This window comes from Hevea brasiliensis, chromosome 13 (assembly GCF_030052815.1).
Source record: "Hevea brasiliensis isolate MT/VB/25A 57/8 chromosome 13, ASM3005281v1, whole genome shotgun sequence".
NCBI lineage: Eukaryota > Viridiplantae > Streptophyta > Magnoliopsida > Malpighiales > Euphorbiaceae > Hevea > Hevea brasiliensis.
Window position 1 is genome coordinate 17110364 of NC_079505.1, and position 21888 is coordinate 17132251.

Below are 21888 nucleotides of genomic sequence, written 5' to 3' on the forward strand. Positions count from 1 at the left end.
TAATTTATAAATATGTTAAAAGCTTGCAGGAAATATAACATTTACCTTACCATTGTAATTCCTTTTACATTTGCAAAGCTGCACCAGGAACTCGATCAAGTTGAAAGTCAAGAGATAACTTAGCAACAAAGTGTAAGAGTTATTGGCAAACATTTCTCTTTTTGTCACTATTGTACGACTCTTTGCACCCAATCCATATATAAGGCTGAAGATTTTTTCTTGACGAAGTAGGATTGCGTATGCAAATAGTGCTCTTCTCTTGGTATCAACTCTCCATACTAATTCAGGGTTAGATGTGATTAGCTCTTGGATAAACTCAACTATACCACAGTTGATTGCATCATACATTATGTGGGTAAACCTAAGATTATTGAGTTCTTCATTTGTTAATGTTGGTATTTCCTTGAATAGCAATTTGAGGAGTTGCAAGGCTTGAGCATGTCTCATCTTCATATCTTTTATGCTTTTAGGGACTATAATTACATGAAAAACTCAAAAAGATCAATGCAATAATGAATGTTTAATAGAATATGAATTGATTTGACTGGTTGATATTCTTTACCAAGATGTTTTAAGATTCTCCAAAGAAGCCCATGTGCTAGGTTGACAACTGTAATAAAAAGATCATATTTGCTTAATACATAGTTTGCAAGTATAATTAGATCACTGGTGTATAAAAAGAAAAATCAATTGACTATGAGGTGTTTAAATTAGGATTTGTATTGCCAACTAAGTGCTAGCATAAGAAGGAGGAGGAGGAGGAGAGAATCATTTAGCATACGCCTTGTTTTCTAGTGCTTCTTCCATCGCCTGAACCTTGCTTGCAAAGATTATTCTCCTCATGATTGGGCTGTGCAGGACCAATATCATCTTGGGAACACCTTTCATGTCAATTTATAATTTAATTTTAGCTGCTTTGAATGCAATGTTTATATTCAGCATTGTTTAATATATATATATATATATATATATATATATATATATATATATATATATATATATATATATTGTACTTGCATGAGTTTAACCATCGTTTCCAAAATCCAAGGTTGCTTCCACTTAGAAATGCTGAACTTTTATTAGCCAACAATTTTATAGCAAAATTTCTATTAAAATCCTCCATAAAACCAAGTCCTTGATACTGATTCTCCTTCAGCAGACGCAGTGCTTCATCTTTAGTCCCAAATTATAAAACAATTATAAATTGGGACATCAAAGAAATAACAAAAATAAAACGAAATACTATAACTTGGGAGATACCGAATGAAATTACTAAAAGATATTATTATGCTTACAGTTTGAGCTCAAAATTAATTGTTGAAATTAAAGAATCTAAGAGTAGTGGTGGCTACTAAACCGGGTAGGTTGATGAGTTTTGCATCAAAATCATTAATTTTGGTTTTTGAAATCAAGGATTTAGGATCGGACTTAGGATCCCTTGAAGAAGGATTCAGTCGGATCAGATACTAACTAATTATATACTATATAAATTCGTCTTAATTAAGTTCAATCAGATCGCATATCCAAAAATACTTGAGTCATTGTCATCCCTAGTCCCTTCAATCAGATTTTGAATCCAAATTAAATTGTGGCTGTGCCAATCTAAGAAATTATTTTAATAAAGATTTTATTCATAAAAAAAAAAAAGAAATTATTAAAAAAAAGGGAACATAATGGCATACCATAAAACCCATTACGGATCAAGCTATTTAGAGGTGTGGCACCATTCTTATCACCACTTCGTGGACTTAGAAGTTGAATGGGAGTTCTCTTAAGAAGATAATGTATAGTTTCTCCTTGGCCATATAAAGAAGCTGTGACAATTGGAAGACAGCCATCGAAATCATTTCCTTTAGTAACCAAATTTTGATTCTTCTCCAACATGATCTTCATCATATCTATCCTTCCATTCAAAGCTGCAAAAGTAAAGGCTGTATTACCATAATTTGATGTCATTTCCAAGTCTTCTACTTTCATTAACTTCACCAACTCTTCTACAATATTTAATTTTCCAGCCAAAACAGCTACTTGAAGAGCATTAAGACCCATCAACAGTATCTTTGTCCTAACATCATTAGAATTCCTTTTTAGCCAATCTTCAGCTGTATTCCAATCTCCCTTTAATATCGCCATGTACAGGATTTTGTATTGAAGGATGCTTGATGTTTCTACAATAACATACACACTACACAAAAAAAAAAAAAAGTTTTTCAATCAATTTTTGAAACCGATTTTTTAACTCCAAAAATTTCCGCCCATTTATTATTTTTTATTTTGATTTACAACCGATTTGCAAATCGGTTTCTAACAGCAACTAATTTCTGCAACCAATTGATAGTAACCAAATTTACAACCGATTGCGAATCGATTGCAAAATTTTTCCCTCAAAAATTATTGCCCAATTTTTAAAAGAAATTAGCAACCGACAATCGGTTACTAAAATTGGTTGCTAATTCGCTTATATAAACTGCTACTCATTTTCTTTCTCCACTACCCTTTTTCTTTCTCGTTACTTATTTTTTCTCTCTTTCTTTCCTATTCTCTTATTTTCTTCATCTTCTTTTTCATTCACATCTTTTTTATTTATCACCTTTTGTTTTTTAACATATTTTATTTATCATTTTTTCTTTCTCATCTATTTTTTTATCATTTTTTTTCATCTATTTTCTTCTTCATCTTTTTTTTTCTCATATATTTTCTTCTTCATCATCTTTTCCTTTCTTATCTATTTCTTTTTCAACATCTTTTCTTTCTCATCTATTTTCTTCATCATCTTTTTCTTTCTCATCTTTTTTTTTTTTTCGTCATCCTTTTCTTTCTCTTCTTTTTTCTTCTTCATCTTCTTTATCTTTCTCTTTTTTTTTATTTAATTTATTTTTCTTTTGCATAAAATAAAATTTTTGTACAAATATATATTTTATTAGTAAATTATTTGCAATATTAATTTTTAGTAATTTTTTTGTTATAATATATATATATATATGGTAAATTTTTTTAGTAATTTGTCTCATAAATATGTTTTTATATTTAATTTTTTGTTAACATTTTTTATAGAACTGATGTGATCTTAATCTTTGATTTGCAAATATCACCAAACCATCTACAACATAATTATGATTTTCTAATGGGAACTCGACTATATTTAATGTTTCAATCACAAGGGTGAAGCCCGCTAGAGATAATGCCTCTAATTTTAATTTCCAAATGGTGGTGATTGAGTTCTGATAAAACAAATTCACTTATCTAATAAAACTAATTCTATTTTTAAAATGAAATTTTAAATATTTTAAACTATGTCTAATGTCTAAAAGAAGATAAGTAAAAAGAAATTTCAAATATTTTATATTTTTTAAATAAAATTGTTATTTTTTTAAATTATGCCAAATGTTGATTAAAAATGAATACACTTGTCAAATTATGGTTAAGAATTTTTAAGTCTTTTACTTTCATAAAGATATATTAGATTTCATTGGTTATACCTTGAATTCAGTTCGGCTTGATCTGAATTTAAAGGTTAATAAGTTTTTCTTAGCCCAAATGCTTCCCTGATTCCAAATTTTTTTATTGATGAAGTCTCGATTTCCAGACCATGTGATATAAACCTGCCTAACTCTACTTCAAAAGCTAGCTCATAAGGGGAGGTTTGCAGCCCATACATATAACACCCAAGACCTCCCTATAGAACCGATGTGGGATGCATCATTCCCGACCCCTTTAGACTAAACGTCCTCATGAAGCAACTGAGGTCATGACTCATTCACCTTGACCTCTCCGAAGAACATCAAAGAAACTTTGTACATGGTCCATCAATCAGACGCATCATTCTCGACCCCTTTAGTCTGAAAGTCCTCGTGAGCAACTGGTGTCATGACTCGTTCACCCTGACCTCTCCCGAAGAATGTTAGGAAAACTTTATACATGGCCCTAACCCATTGACCCTTGTAGAGTGAGGCTATAATGCCAAATGATATGAATTAGCCTAACTCCACCTCAAAAGCTAGCTCGCAAGGGGAGGTATGTGGAATGCATCATTCGAGACCCCTTTAGGCTAAATATCCTACTGAAGCAACCAGGGTCATGACTCGTTGGCAAGACAATTGCAATTCTTCCGTCAGAACTTGACTCACACCTAGGGCGTGCAAACTTCATAGCTCACTTTCATAGACAATTTTGCTTGGTTTCTTTGTAATTAATTGGTGTTTTTTCAGGGTTTTATAAGTTGTATTAGCAGCCACCTATAAATACTCATGTTTCATATATTTTTGACAACTTTTGATTATCAATTAATTATTGAGAGAGTTTTCTCCTCCATTGTTTTTTATTGGACTTTTGTTCTTGACAAGCCTAATTGGCTTTCAAGAATTAATACTTTGATATTCTTAGTTCTCTACTACAGGTTGGTATTGGGTCTTGAATCCTTTATTTTTCCTATTTGAATTATTCGCTTGGTTCTCTAGCATGAAGTTGGTTTTGAGTTAAGTGATTTCAAGTCGAAGAATCTGATTGTGAGGATTCTGGGAAATTGGACCAAATATTTTGGGGGTTCCTCAACAAGTCCATTGGGGTTCTCATCACTGCGACTTTAATTTTTTTTTTTAAATATATTTACCTTAGTCTCGGTTTCTTATAGTATTTTGAATATTTTTAGAATATATTGAAGAAGTTTCAGTTTCTAGACTGTGACTTCAATAATGCTACTACTCAGACTGGTGATAATGCTCAACTTGATGGTGATAATGATGCTAATCTTCCTTGAATGAAATTGGGCCCTGAACCATTCCAAATTATTCAAACCAAGCCCACGATTCAAAACTAAATACAACAGTTACAGCTTGAACGTGAAGTGATTTATGTGATGGAAAGTCGATTTCATGTAGAGTTATTTATGTGAAATGTTAAATTAATTATAAAATATTAGTAATTAGTAATTTGTATATATAAATTTAACATTTCACATAAATAACTCTACATGAAAAAAAAAATAAATATATATATGTCCTAGCAACAAAAATTTTACAGCAGCAAAAATTTTGCAACAGCATTAATTTTACTACCTATAATATTAAGGCCAAATTATACAAGAAAAGCCAAACTTTTGTGTGCCTTTGTGTTTTAATCCTATCATTTTAATTTTGACAAAAAAGGCAAAAATAGAAAGGTTTATAGAAATTTTATCCAATATTTGGGGGAAGTATGGCTTTAATGACGTGGCATCTTATTTGGCATTTTTTATTCTAAAATCGTTGGACCCACTTGACACATTATTTTGGCAAATCATACAAAAAAGCTAAACCTTCGCGCGCTTTTACATTTTAATCCTATCATTTCAATTTTGGCAAAAAAAAAAAAAACTAAGCCTTCTCTCTCTCTCTCTCTCTCTCTCTCTCTCTCTCTCTCTCTCTCTCTCTCTCTCTCTCATTATGGAAGGAATGGTAACACTTTCATCTTCAAGAAGCTTTAAGCAGTCAATAGATTATATCATCTAGCAATGGTTTACCATCCCCAAATGTAACTACTTCTTAGGATCATTTATCTCATCTTCCCAACCTATATACGCAACCACCATGTTATTGAACCAAATCTTGTAATTTCTTGACTTGTCATATTTGATAGTCTAGATTGAAATCATTATCATTTTCACTTGATCTTCCAACCATCCAACTTCATCCCCCGCTTAGCTGCCCTGTTGAAACGGAACATATGACAATTGGACTCACAATATAATTTATACATCTTGTCGTGTCAAAATATAAGTAGAACAACAAAGAACAAACATTTCTTTGGCAAAATTCTTGTCTTTCGTAAAAATAGTTGGCTTCCATCCACAGCCAATTGGGGATGAAGGATCATTATCTTCACTCGATACTCAAGTATAAATCAAATCATGCTCTTCTAGTCATTCAATGAAATCTGGGTACTTTCTTTTCATTCTTTCATAAATGATGTAGCTAAAAGCTATAGGAGTTTCTCTCCAACTCTTTGGTTCTACTTCATAAAAGAAGAAAAATTTCAACGGAACTCTGGAACCTGAAAAATAATAATAAAAAAGAACAAATTTTTATACCATTAATTATAAAATAAACTCATAATCAACTAACTACTTATTGCCAAAAAATGTTTGAGTTCAATTGAGAGAGAGAGAGAGAGAGAGAGAGAGAGGCTATTTTTTTGCTTTTGCCAAAATTGAAATAATAGGTAGTTTTATTGCCAAAATTGAAATGATGGGATTAAAATGTCAAAGCGCGCAAAGGTTTATCTTTTTTGTATGATTTGCCAAAATAATGTGTTAAGTGGGTCACACAATTTTAGAATAAAAAATATCAAATGGGATGTCACATCATCAAAGCCACACTCCTCTCAAATTGAATTTCAAATTTGGATAAAATTTCTGCACATCTTCAATTTTGGCTTGTTTTGCCAAAATTGAAATGATTGGATTAAAATGCAAAGCACGCAAAAGTTTGGCTTTTTTCAGTCAATTAGATATGGCAACAATTGTTGTTATTGTTGAAAATTTTTTACAGCAATAGTTATTGATGTCAATAACATTTTCTTTTTGCAGCAATATAATTTTATTATAAAGTACTTACGATATAATTTTATTGCAACAATTATTGCAACAACATGTAGTAATTCAAATATTACTGCTATAAATTTATGACAGAAAATTTTGTAGTGTTTGCTACTAAATCTAACATTCTTGTCGTGGTTGTCTAAGAAAAAGTTTTTTGTCCCACTTTATCTGTCATTTTAGAAAATAAAGAAAGTGTTAATTATTTTTTTTCCAACTTTACTCTTGTCTATAGTTATCCCTAATGTATTTATTTCTTTCTTATCACCTTTCTACATTCCTTATCACCTTTCCATATTCCTTAGCACCTTCTTCTATCTTAAATAAAGATAAAAGGCACTATAAGAATACTTTTACTCAATTATTAGTATTTTTTTATGAAAATAAGGTTATCCAAATATTTCTTTAATCTTTTCGAAAAAACCTTAAGGGAATCTTTTTGTAAAAACCTTAAGGAGGTGTTTGATATGGGATTAACAAGGGGTAACTGTTACCTATGTAACTTTTAACTCCTTATTAATGTTGTTTAGATACTTAAAGAGACTTGGTTAATTTTTTACCTAATTAATATTTATGCCTTCTTAGGGGATTAAATGTTAACTTTTTGAGGCTTAGGTTAATAATTACCCTTTTTAAAAATTAAAACTTACAAGGATAATAATTACCCCTTGATTTTTTAACTTTCTACCAAACACACCCTTATTAATATGACTTTTTTATTTCTTAGTATAACAACTATATAAATCTATATCTATATAAATATTAATTATAACACTGAGTTATGAAATAAAAAAACGTAACATAAAATGAAGTTATGATTGATGAACATAACAATGACATATAAAAAGCTATAGTCACAAGTATATAATCATGAATAAATACCATGCAAAATTACTTTTGAAAAAATAATTCTACTAAATTTTAATAGCAAAAAAAAGACCTAAATAAATTTAAAATATTATAAATCTCCATCATCAGATTTTAAAAGTTGTAGTAAGAAAAGTATGTGGAGATGGTGAACAAGAGTTTTTACTAATATTTAAAGGTATATTATTAAAATTTAAGTTTTTATATTTTAAATATTTTTTCTAAATTTAAATACTATATTTTTATTATTTATTTTATTAATAATTTTAAAAAATAAAAAAACCCATGCAACGTGCGGGTAAATATCTAGTTATCTATAGTTTTACATTCTTAGAAGAGAATAATACGTTGCATTAAAAAAATTTAAACATGTGTAAAAACTCTAAATTAATTAAAACCTGTAAGATAGTCTCATAGAATAGATGAATTAATTCATTATATAAATAGAGAGGTGCATGTCTTTTTATAAACATATCATATAATTGTTCAAGTACGTCACTATATATATACAGACCACAATTACAATTCATAAGCCATTCATATTAAATGAATTCAAGATCCAACCAGTGTAAGTGCAATTCATGCAATTTTCCTTACATATAATTGCTCTTTGGATTTGTCAAAGAAGCTATAACCTTTGCGTTTGTTAATGACCATTCGAAAGAGGAGAGGAAACAGAACATTTGTGAAGAAAGCAATGGGTATGAAGGAAAGAATACTGAGTGGAATAGCCAGCCAAGATGATTTCTTTTGTTCGAAGATAAAAATGCTACAACCAAAGGCTATCATCATGGTTAATGTAGAGAAGAAAAGAGTGGAAAGACCAAATATCAATTTTCTGGGCAACGATTCAAGAAAATCTTCCTCTGCATAACGTGATGCAAGAATTCCAAGGAATATTAGAACGGAAGTACTCGCAGAGAATAATGATAATGCATTTGAAATAGAGAATACCAAGAATGGACCATAGCTTGATAAAAGAGGAAACCCATTTTTGTCAACTCCACCAGGAAATTGAAATGTTGATGTAACTATGGCAGTAGCAACAAGAATGGCTACAACCATACATTGTGCTACTGTACTCTTTATCCAGCTCTCACCTTCTTTCACCAACTTACTATGCTCCTTGGTAAATAAAGCACTAGGTGTTTCTCCATTTTCATTCACTCGCTCCTTGTACTTTGATGGTACCATGTTCTCTATCTCCTGAAATAAATAAATCCATCATATAATTCTTTCATTAAATTAAAACCATTGTCCAAATCTGATTGATTGAATGTTGGTGAAACATATAGTTAGACATTTTGCAAATAAAATAATAAACCAAAAAATAGATTGGTTTAGCAGTAATCAAATGAAAAGTGTTATAGGATAATGACAATCTTTATCCTCTAGCATTATCCTGTCTTCTTATTATACTATAATAAATCTAGGTTTTAACAACACTTTTTTAACATCATTATGTACATGATGTTGTAGTAATAAATAACATCAAGATAATATATTTAGACATCAAAGTAACCTATAAAGTAATAAATAAAATATACAACATCATGCATAATAGTATTGTAAATTAGTAAGAAAGAGTTGTTAAAAACTTTAAGTTACAGGGTTTATACACATCACTAGGAATTGCTCATAATTTTTATTTACAACATATTTTAAATGTATAATAGTATTAAACCATGCTGTTAAAGTCTATATTTATTATAGTATTATAAAGTAAGATTTTTCATAATTTTAAAATTTTATAATTTTTTGTTGTTTGGAAAAAGAAAAGGGATTTAAAAACATTTGTTTGTTTTAAGAGAAAATTAACATTCTTTATATATATATATATATATATATACACACACACACCTTATGAACTCATGAGTTCTTTAAATATAAATCTACTACTCTAAAACCCTAAAAAACTTATCTTTATTTTATAAAACGTCCTTGAGTGTTTAAGTCTTAACTTTTTTTTTTCCTAAAGATAAGCTAGAAAATTTTATTAAATACAAAAAAATTGTGAGGTATAAACCAGCAAAGTGAAGCCGAGATCAATAGGCCATTCCTTATACACTCGTTTATGATTTTTTTGTCTAAACCCGATACATGATAAATCCAAGAGACAAAATATCTGATGAGATCCATCTATTAAATATATGAATTTCATGTGTTTGTATTTGAATCTATAGTAGACTGGATCTCAAAACAATAATTTCCCCACCCACCTATAGAGCTAAGTCTTACTTACTATAACATGCGGTTGGTAGCATATTTACATCCAATGTTCTTGATGTAAATGTGATAGGGATCTCTCTAGATATAATGTTTCCTAGTACAGGTGTTAGATAACGTATCTACGTCCAACTCTATTTAATAAAAGAAAATTAATAAAAATAAATGTAAAATTACCTTAAACCATTGTAGTTCTGTTTGCATTTGTAAAGCTGCACCAGGGACTCGATCAAGTTGAGAGGAAGGTGGCAACTTGGCGGCCAAATGCAAAAAATTGTTGTTAAAAACATCACGCCAAATCACTATTGTGTGCATCTTTGAACGCAATTCGTAAATTAGGCTGAAGATTTTTTCTTGGCGAAGTATGATTGCATAAGAAAATAGTGTTCTTCCCTTTTGATCAGCCCACCATATTATGTCAGGATTACATGAGATTAGCTCTTCAATAAATTCAACTAAACCACACTTGATGGCATCATAGATTACTTGATGCAAACCAATTTTCTTAAGCTCTGCATTGCTTAATCTTGGCATTTCCTTGAATATCAATCTGAGCAGTTGTTTAGCTTTGGCATGTTTCAACTTTAAACCTCTTAAGCTGCTAGCTTTAGGGATTGCAATTAAATGAAAGCATATACATTAATTAACAATATAAAAATTGAGAGAGTGAATTTAGAAGTACAAGACTTTCCAATATACTATCGAAATCAAAACATAGAAGACTGGGATTTAGCACATACCTTGTGGTATTATGATTCTCTTGTCACTTGAGTCTTGCCTAGGGGGCCTGTAGACATTCTCCTCATCACTTGCCTCTTGAGAAGGCATTTCATTTTCTTCACAATTGACGTAAATACCTAGTAAAAATATAAACCCAATCATGTCATGTCAGCTTTAAATCAAGTCATATGGGTTGTTGACTTGACCCTTAATTGAACTCTCAATTTTATGGGTCATCCTGTAAGTTATTTCAAGTTTTTGTACGGGTTAAAAGGTTACAAATCGCTTTCAATTAATAAAGAATTTAGATTAAATAGAGAAATTAAGTTAAAATTTACCACCTCTAATGTCACTTCTATACATAAATTAATCCAAATGTTTTTTCAATCTTTTCATCAAACAATTACATGATAAATGTGAAAGATAATACTTACTTGAGTAGATCCGTCGCTTCCAAAATCCAAGCTTGCTTCCGCTTAAAAATGCTGAATGTTTATTAGCCAACAATGTGATTGTGTAGTTCTTATGAATATCCTCAGTAAAAGCAAGTCTTGGGTACCTTTTAAGAAGATCTAGTGCCAAATCTTGAGCCACAAACAATAATAATTAGATTGGGATAGAGAAATTTAAGCTCTTGTTTTGGAAAAGCTTCCTTTCCTTGCCATCAATGGAATCCTTATTTTTAAACTTTTGAATGCAATGAAATGAGTATATCATTTGCCCAGAAAACAAAAGAGAGAGATATCATAATAAGTACAATGCACAAGAATAAATCCATGACACAAATTGAGGTTCAAATTCCTAATCTCTTTTTTTTTTTTTTTTGATGAGCAAAAGATTTTATTAATAATATCCAGGAAAAACAAATTCCTAATCTCTAAATGGTTTGGTCTGACTGAAATTCAAATTCATAACCTATATCTTTAAAGATATTTTGAGTTCATTATTTAATTCAAATGCTCAATCTTACATGTGAGGGGCAGAAAAATAATTTTATATCTATATATGACACTCTACAATCAAATGCCTATTGACCATGCAACATGAAGAAGCAACTCTCGCCTTAATTATGATGAAATTTTACTTAATAAATGGGTTGATTAAGATTTGCATTCTGAATATTTTGATATGGCTGATACCATGTCGATAAATCACATAATCTAATAGCGAAATCTTGCAGGTGAAAATTGTAAAAAATAGTTCTATATCTCTAACATGCAGTAATTGACTCCAACTAGAATTCGAATTTATAAATTCATATTTCTGAAGACAATTCTAATATATATGTATATATATATGTGCATGTGTGTGGGGGTAAAAAGAGGGAAAAGAATAATAAAAAACATATTGCATACCATAGATTTCATCAGCAATCAAACAATTTAGGAGAGTGGCACCATTCTTGTCATTTTCATGTGGAGAAAGAACTTCAATGGGAGTCTTATCTAAAAGGAAGCCAACAATCTCTCTATTACTGTACAAGGAAGCAGTAACAACTGGAATTTGGCTGTTGTAGTTATTTTTAATTTTAACCAAATCTTTATTCTTTTTCAACATGATCATTGCCATGTCTGTGGATCCATTCATGGCAGCAAGAGCAAAGGCTGTGTTACCAAAATTGTTTTTCAGCTCCAAATCTTCTTTGGACATTAGTTTGACCAGCTCTTTCACAATCTCTAATCTTCCAGCTGAAACAGCAACATGAAGGGCAGTTTGGCCAATCATTGTTATTTTTGCTCTTACATCATTAGGGTTTAGTGACAACAACCATTTTACTGTAGTCCAATCATCATTCTCCACAGCCATGTACAGGTCGTTGTGTTGAAGGATGCTTGATGTTTCTGTGACAAAGAAGATATATTAATTAAAGAAATCTAGAAAAACTATTTTACTAATACGCTCTTTTATAGTTAATTATCAAATAGAAAAATTGCAGAGATTTTAATATTTTTGGAGGAGAAAAAATGATAGGGTTCAATTCAAAATCAAAACTGGTCAAAATTGGACTGATCAAAACTGTCCTTGAATCGAATTGAAATTGGAACCGGCAGATTTGATTCAAGGCCAAAACCATATTTTTCTTTTTGAAAAATAGAAAATTTTGAAAAAAAAAAATCCTCAATTATTGGATTTAATTAAAATCAAATTGGAACTGAATTAAAACCAAAACGAAACCGCATGGGCCCTGTAGTTTCAATTCTGTGAACCTTGAATCCAAATCATAAGTTCCGAGCAAATTTCGATTTGGTTCAGCCCATTGGCCAGACCTCCACTTGAGTGTTGCATGATTGGAAACATACCTTCCTCAGGATAACGCAGGACTTTACTCTGCCTTTCAGCCAAGACATTCCACACAAATTTGGCTGAGTTAACTTTGGTTGGTTCCTTCATCACCAAATTTGAAAATGTATTTTCGTCACATGAAATTTGTATTGCATGTAAAGCTAAGGCATTCTTCTTCTCCCAATCCTTGTAGTTGCTATCTGTTCTTTTAGGTTCAACATCTTCTCCAGTTACAACACCCAATAAGCCTTGCCCAATTAAGTAGTTTTTCAAGCATTCCTTCCAACTATCAAAATTGGCTTCTGTTCTTTTTTCATTCACAATTAATCCAGCCAATGATGAACTTGTATTTGTTGCTGCCATCTTTGCTCTGAGATTGTAAACAATTATGTCACGTTATCACTTATTTTGTGAAAGAATAGCTTCTAATTTACAAATTTCTGTTTTACTATAGATATAATACAAGTAATATATAGGAAGAAAATACATATTTTACAAACTTTATATCATAATATGCGCACAAATTTAAGCATGCCCAATTACAAAATAGAGAAGAGAAAAAAAAATACACATAAAAAATTTATACGTGATTCAATTGTTTACGTACATTCATGATAAATATTTATCCTAATTTTAAAAAATTTATTTCAAAACTAACAATTAATATATCGTAATAATAAAGTTTATAATATTCACTATAACTAATAAACACAAAAAATAAACAAATAAAAGGGAAAAATCTCGGCATCCTGTTTATAATAATCTATGTAAGTTATTGATTGACATGTAAGTAATAAAAAAATAGAGTTTTCTATATTATCCTTATGGAAAACAAATAAACAATTATATGCATATAAGTATGCCAAATATTTAGGACGAGACTAAAATATATAGGCAAATAAAATCAATATGTTTTTTAAAAAAATAGAGTATATATATATATATATATATATATATATATATATATATAAAAGCATACCAAATGTGGAGTTTTATTGGATATTCTCAAGCTTGTTGCTAATTGCCCTTCCAAACTTGGAATGCATTTAGCTGGTATATATAATTATATATATTACTGTTTACTGATACCTTGCCCCATTTGCCATTAATTATACAATTATTCTATTCTTTTCTTCAAAATGTGTTTTATAATTATGCCTTTTTCTAGTTCATTGTAGATGCTTTTTTCTTTCCAGTAATGAGGATACATGGAAATAAAGATTAAAATTTTTGTAATGTTTTTTTGTTCTAAAAAAAGATAATTTTATTAAAAAAAGAAAAATATTTTGATTACATCACTTAAAATAAGTTAAAAAAATTATTTTCTAAAGTTTAAAATAGATTAAAATTTTTAATTTTTATCACAATAAATTAGACAAAAAGTGGTAAAATCATTATTGTTCCTCACAAACAATAAGCAATTCCAAGAATGCTTGATAATGATCATTTTCCCTTTTTTGTCTTAGAAAAATATCTTTTTTTTTTAAATTACTTACGAATTTTTTTACTCATAATTAATGATAAAATAATCTAAATATTTTTGAAAAACTATAACTTAATTTAATTTAATTATTTTATTTTTGAAAATTTTAACCATTTTCAGGTTAATTTTATTCAATTGATCAAAATTTGAAAAAAAAAATCTAATTTTTATAATTTCGATCAATTCTTATTAATAAATTATAATGAGAAGAAGATGGTGAGAACAATAAGTTTAATTTGATTCAATTAAATGAAATCAAAAGTTCAATTTTAATAATTTTAATAAAATTACTACCAGTTTCCTTAATTTAATCTAAATTATTAAAAAGAAAATAATTAAATTAAATTATTATTTCGTTAAAAGTAATTTTGATTTTTCTGTGATTAGGCCATTTTCCTAATAGACAAACGAGACCTAAATATTTAGGTTCTTTCCTTCCTATTTCATTAAGTAATATTTCTTGACCTATTATTGAAAAGAATAGGTTCCTTTCTTTATCAGTTCTTCTCTTTTTTGAATCACAAGTAATGAATACATAAGGGCCAAGATTAATATCTCACTTTTATTGTTTTCCTGTAGAGAATATCATGTGTTTTTCAAGGGAAACAGAAACAAATTTATTATTATAGTATCACATTTACAATAAAATATCTTTCGAAAAAAATATAATATTTGTGACGCCCCTCACCCATCTATAGTGTAGCTGAACGAGGAGTGCCACATTCAGTGCCGGAGCACCCTATCTTGTCTTATCGTGTCTATTGTAAACTTTTAATATCATTTAAAAACAGGTATTCCGTATGTGGGAAAAAAAAATTTTATATAACAATTTATTTCTGTAGATACCCAGGCAGAGCCTCTTGTGTTTTATTAGCGTCTGGCGGGTTCACTAGTTACCCATTAAAAATAATTCCATATCTGTCTTGTATATCCATAGTCATATCATATCATATCATTTCAAGAAATGAAACTCATTCATTCATTCAGACGGAAATTTATATACAAAAGCTTACAAGCTTATTTACAATCCCAAAATGTAAATTTCATTTATTTACAACACAAAATATAACTACATGATATTTATATACAATAAACCAAAATACTATGTCTAATACATGGGCCTTACCAAAATACAAAAGACTAATGAGTTGAACTCTGGACTATATACAGATCTGGTCAACTGCGGTCAGAACACTATTGTAGCGGCTGCTGTTGTGGTGGCAGCTGATCTCCAGTACTTACGCGATGGAAAATCCAATGCGCTAAGCAAATTGCTTAGTGGTGCATAATCTTAAAGCAGAATAATTAAATGATTTAAAATGACAATAAGATGTGTAATTTAATAATTCTAAGTCAATGGCATATTTTATAACACTTTGGAATCAGTATATTTATCAGGATCTTATCTATGCATATATTTCATTTTCAGTCTCTTTAACTCATATCAGTAAATTTGTCATCAATTCTAAGTCATTTATAAATTTCTTGCACTTTGGGAATAAATTAATTATCAGTATCTTTTCTATTCATTTCTTATACAGTCTAAGTCATTTATGACTTTTCTGTACTTTGAAAATAAATTAATTATCAGTATCTTTTCTGTTCATTTCTTAACCAGGAAGACAAATAGAGCTCTATGCAAGGATTGCAAGGTCATTCCAGGAGAGGCTTTAACAAGTCAACATAGGTTGGTGGTCTTGGATGTCAAGTTTAGGAACAATTCAAGTAAGGTCAGAAGAAATAGTGTAGCTCGAACAAAGTGGTGGGAGTTCAAAGGAGGAAAGCAAGTGAAGTTCAAAAATGAGCTTCTTGAGTCTGAAGTATGGAAGCTAGATATGGAGGCCAATGATATGTGGATACAGATGGCATCAAAGATTAGAGAAGTAGCTAGAAAAGTACTTGGGGAGTCTAAAGGACATGGACCACCCTCAAAAGAGAGATGGTGGTGGAATGAGGAAGTACAAAAGGCAGTGAAGAGAAAAAGGAAATGGTATAAGAAATTACCTAAATGTGATAATAATGAGGCATATGAACAGTACAAGATAGCAAAGAAAGAGGCAAAAGGCGATTAGCCAAGCAAGAGCACAGCCTTTGAAAAGTTATATGAGAAACTTGGAACTAAAGAAGGGGAGAAAGATATTTATAGATTAGCAAGGAGTAGAGAAAGGAAATGTCAAGATCTCAATCAAGTTAGGTGCATTAAGGATAAAGAAGGAAAAGTGTTGGTGAAAGATGAGGACATTAAAGAAAGATGGAGAAATTATTTTAATGATCTCTTTAATAATAGTCAAAATGGAAATAGCGTGAATATAGATTATAGAACAATAGAAAAGAATGTAAATTATACTAGAAGGATTAGATCTTTAGAAGTAAAGGAAGCACTTAAGAGAATGAAAGTAGTTAAAGCCTGTGGACCCGATGAAATACCAATTGAAGTGTGGAAGTATTTGAGAGATATGGGAGTGGCATGGTTAACTAAATTATTTAATAAGATTCTAAACTCAAAGAAAATGCCTGATGAATGGAGGAAGAGTATTTTAGTACCTATTTTTAAAAATAAAGGAGACATACAGAGTTGCTCAAACTATAGGGGAATTAAACTCATGAGCCATACTATGAAGTTGTGGGAGAGAGTTGTGGAGCATCGACTACGTCATGATACTTCTATCTCTCTCAATCAATTTGGTTTCATGCCTGGTCGTTCAACTATGGAAGCGATCTTTCTCATTAGAAGCTTGATGGAGAAATATAGAGATGGGAAGAAAGATCTACACATGGTTTTTATTGATTTGGAGAAGGCTTATGATAGTGTTCCAAGAGAGGTCTTATGGAATGCGTTAGAACAAAAGAGGGTATCTATTAGGTACATACAAGTATTGAAAGATATGTATGAAGGAGCAACTACTATTGTGCGCACAGTGGGAGGGGACACAAGAGATTTTCCGATCTCAATTGGATTACACCAAGGATCTGCCATAAGCCCTTACCTTTTTACATTAGTTTTAGATGAATTAAAGAAACATATACAAGAGAGTATTCCTTGGTGCATGATGTTTGCAGATGATATTATTATAATAGATGAGACACGAGAAGGAGTCAATAGAAAGCTAGAGCTTTGAAGAAGTACTCTAGAGTCAAAAGGTTTTAAGTTAAATAAAACGAAGACAGAATACATGCATTGTAAGTTCAGCGAAGGCCAAACTGGTGATAGGGAAGGAGTTAGTTTGAATGGAGTGGCACTTGTCCCAAAGTAATCACTTTAAATATCTAGGCTCGATCCTTCAAGTAGATGGGGATGTGAGGAGGATGTTAGTCATAGGATTAAAGCCGGATGGTTGAAGTGGAGGCGTGCCACGGGAGTTTTATGTGATCGTAAGATTCCCAATAAATTAAAAGGAAAATTTTACCGTCTGACCATACGACCAGGTTATGCTATATGGTAGTGAGTGTTGGGCCTTTGAAAGAGTCGTATGCATCTAAGATAAGAGTTGCAGAGATGAGAATGTTAAGGTGGATGAGTGGTCATACTAGACTAGATAAAGTCCGTAATGAAAGTATTAAAGAAAAGGTAGGAGTGGTGCCAATTGAAGATAAGTTGAGAGAAGGGAGATTGAGGTGGTTTGGTCATGTGAAGCGTAGACATACGGAGGCTCCAGTTAGACAAGTAGAACACATTAGGCTAGAGGATAGAAAGAAAAAAAGGGGTAGACCTAAATTGACTTGGAGGAGAGTAGTACAGCATGACTTAGAAGCATTACACATTTCTGAGGATTTAACCCAAAATCGTTCAGAGTGGAAAAAGCGAATCCATATAGCCGACCCCAAATTTTTGGGACAAAGGCTTAGTTGAGTTGAGTTGAGTTGAGTATATGTATTTTATGTCACATCAGTGTATTTTATATCATATCTGTATTTTTGTGCCCAAGTAACCTATAACAAACTATAATGCTGGATACACGGGAGTATACGGGTTAGATAGCCATATGTCTACCCTGTATACATCTGTCAGGTACAAGGCCAGCTGTCAAGCACAAGGCCTGCTGTCAGGCTTATAAAGCCAGAAATAAGGTTAGGCATAATGGCCAATGGGTAGGGATATAGCCTGTAGAACAATCATATCAGAAATATATTGTCAGTTCATGATTTGCTCTATAAGCAGTACTATGACGCCCCTTACCCGTCTATTGTATAGCCGAGCAAGAAGTGCCACATTCGGTGCCGGAGCACCCTATCTTGTCTTGTCATGTCTATTGTAAATTTTAATGTCATTTAAATCAAGTAATTTATGTGTATAAATTTTTTTTTTTTATATCTTATTTCTGTGGAGACCCGGACAGATCCTCCTTTGTTTTATTAGCATCTGGCGGGTTCCACTATCACCTGTTAACATATTCATAGTCATCTCACATATTTCTATATCATATTCTCTTTTATCATATCATTCACAACTATTTATGAGATCTCAAAATGAAGTGTCATATATTGCATTCATATGGAAATTCATAGATAATAAATTATAAGTTTTCATTTCAAGTCCAAAATGAAATACATCATAAACTAGTAATTACATCATGACTAAACATAATGAACCAAAATACTAGTCTATACATGGGCCCTACCAAAATACAAAAAACCAGTGAGGTGACTCTAGACAATGACAGATCTGATCAGAGCTGCACGATTGCACTCATCAGTCTTCTTCTTTGTCTTGGGGGATCTCCAGTACCTACGCAATGGAAAACCAACGCGCTAAGCATAACGCTTAGTGGTGCATAATTTATAATAACAATAATTTAATAATTTTAAATAATATATGCAACTCATAATTTCTTGGTCTTTTCCATTTTTATTGCTCTTTGGAAACAATTAACATTATCGGGATCTTTTATGATTACTTATTGTATTTTAAGTCTTAATTAATTTTTATCAGTGCCCAAGAAACCTAGAGCAAATTATAAAAGCTAGATGCACGAGTGTATACTGGTTAGACAGCCATATGTCTATCCAGTATACGTCTGTCAGGCACGAGGCCAGCTGTCGGGCATGAGACCCGCTGTCAGGCTTGTAAAGCCAAAAATAAAGTAGGCACAATGGCCAGTAAGTAGGCATATAGCCTGTAGAACAATCATACCAGACATATATTGTCAGTTTATGATTTTCTCGGTAGGCAGTACTGCTATCTGTAGTCCCTAATTGGTATACCAATTCATCCAACTAAATAAATAAGTCTAGGTATACTATGGGCAATTAAGCATTTTTAATTAATTTAGTACTATTCACTGTTACTATTTTCTAGTACTGTTCATTGGTACCATTAATTTTATATTAATAGGACATTAGTCCTAATTTACATATTCATATCATTTTTAATATTTAATTCTCCTTATGAGTATTTTAATTATCATATATAGCATTTTTCCCATGAACCTTTCTTTAGGTTCATGTTGATGTGTTATTTTTATCTAGGAATTTGACTAGGTTAGGATATCTATTTAGTCACACTTCCTTCATAACAATTGCTCCTCTATGTTTAAACTTAAATTTTAGTTTTTTGAATCACTGAATTTGGGGTTATGGAACTCAAGTTATGGTCAAAATACCAAAGGAATAGTATTTTGGGACAATTTCTGGGTTGGCAGTTTTAGTGACTAGTGCTAACAATTTGATTTAGTTAAAGGTAAAACTAGGTCAAGTGGTCTTCATGAAAAGTGTAGCCCTATGTCTAAGCTTTTCATTGATGAAATTTTAGGTCATTTGGACCTGTATAGAGAGAGTTATGACTAAATGAACACATACTGTTCATTTGGTCATTTTCTAGGTTGGCAATTTCAGTGACCTAACTTTTGCTAACAATTTGAATTGGTTAAAGGCAAAACTGGGTTAAGTGGTCTTCATGAAAAGTATAGCCCTATGTCTAAAATTTCCATTGGTGAATTTTTAGGTCATTTGGACCAGTATAGAGAGAGTTATGACTAAATGAACATGTACTATTCATTTGGTCATTTTCTGGGTTGGCAGTTTCAGTGACCCAACTTGTGCTAACAATTTGAATTGGTTAAAGGCAAAACTAGGTTAAGTGGTCCTCATGAAAAGTGTAGCCCTATGTCTAAACTTTCCATTGGTGAATTTTTAGGTTATTTGGACCAGTATAGAGAGAGTTATGACCAAATGAACACGTACTGTTCATTTGGTCATTTTCTGGGTTGGGTGCAGGGTAATCCAGATTTAGGCAGTATTTAGGTCAAGTTTTAGACAGAATTTGGACATAGTTTCTTCATAGAATATGGACTATTTTGGGTCTAGTTTCACCCCCAATTGTCCTCATACCAATTGAGGTCACACAATTTCATTTATGGCCTAAAATGTATACTGCCCTCAACAAACACAACCTGTAGAAAATAGCACTTCCAACAATTCATTTCTCCTCCAACTTCCTTGCTTCAATTTGACATTCAAGGCACTTCTAAATATCATCAACACATCTCAACAATCCCAATTGCATGGTATAATAAAAAATTACCAAAGTTAGGCCAAACCCTAACTCACAATTTCAACCTCATAAAATCTCAATGTAAATCAACTTCTAATACTTATAAATGCATCAACCAACATCATTAAATCACTTTATATACATCATAGTCATCAAAAACCATTACTCACCATGGGTACCAAAAATTCACTCCCCCCATAACTCACCTATTTCTTTTAGTTTCTTACAAATTTCACTTCATTTTAACCTTAACTCAAGGATTAATAAAGAAAGAAAGGAAGATTAGGCACTAACCTCTTGGGTAACTTGTTAAACTTCAACTTTTCTTCTTCTTTTCACTATCAATGGCTTCCTTATGGAGTGGGCTAACTTTTTAATGAAGGGGTCTATGGGTTTTGGTGAGGTGAAAGCTTAGAAAATCAAGCTTTAGGGAAGACAAAAATGGAGGGAGAGAGCTCCCATGGTGGACGGCTCAAAGAGAGGGAGAGAGAGAAGAGGGAAGAAGAAGATAGAGGCTTGGGGTTGGTGGGATTTTGTCTCTTATCTCATATATATATATATATATATATATATATATATATATATATATATATATATATATATATATATATATATATATTTGTACTTTAAATTTTAAATTGTCATAAGCTCTTTATTTTCTTTTCTTTCCCTTTTCTTTTCTCTTCTTCTTTTTCCTAATTCAAATTCATAAACTTGTAATTTTAATTTATGTTAATTATTCCATTCTCTAAATTTTAAATTTGACATTTAGGTCAAAATTCACCTCTGGGGGGTGAAATGACCAAAATGCCCTTCATAGTGCATATTGGGTTATTTTTATTATTTTTGTACCAAATAAATAAATTCTCTAAATTTTTCTTTATTTCCTCTAAATTTTTCCAATATTTTCTTAACATTTATTTCTTCAATTTATGCCTCCTTATTATAGTTTAAGTGTAGTTCCAGACATTCTGACTGTTCGAACAGACATTAGTCGTCGGAACAGTAAAATGTACGGACTACCTACGGTGAGGGCGTTACAAGTACTGCTATCTATGGTCCCTAATTGGTATACCAATCGATCCAACTATATACATATAAGCCTAGGTATACTTTGGGCAAATTAGTAATATTAAGCACTTATAGTTTTATTATTTCATGCTATATAAAGGGTTCATAACATATTGCTATTTCACTTCATGTACTACCTATGTTTTATACCATTTTCATGTCATTATAATGGGAACA

General features: G+C 31.0%; 2 protein-coding genes and 1 pseudogene across 2 annotated transcripts; all 3 read right to left on the minus strand.

Moving 5' to 3' along the window:
* Positions 1–15: 15 nt before the first annotated feature.
* On the minus strand, positions 16–2133 carry LOC131172106 (uncharacterized). Its single transcript, XM_058133058.1, has 2 exons — positions 1683–2133; positions 16–473 (listed from the first exon to the last, which is right to left on the minus strand). Exons 1-2 carry the CDS (start codon positions 2131–2133, stop codon positions 16–18), a joined length of 909 nt encoding a protein of 302 aa, XP_057989041.1.
* Positions 2134–5425: 3292 nt separating this feature from the next.
* On the minus strand, positions 5426–7725 carry LOC110655172 (clavaminate synthase-like protein At3g21360; annotated as a pseudogene).
* A 292-nt stretch (positions 7726–8017) lies between these two features.
* On the minus strand, positions 8018–13110 carry LOC131172107 (ankyrin repeat-containing protein ITN1-like). The gene is made up of 6 exons (XM_058133059.1): positions 12685–13110; positions 11740–12225; positions 10819–10968; positions 10405–10521; positions 9842–10269; positions 8018–8644 (listed from the first exon to the last, which is right to left on the minus strand). The coding sequence occupies exons 1-6, from the start codon at positions 13028–13030 to the stop codon at positions 8018–8020; spliced, it is 2154 nt and encodes a 717-aa protein (XP_057989042.1). The 5' UTR covers positions 13031–13110.
* Positions 13111–21888: the final 8778 nt, after the last annotated feature.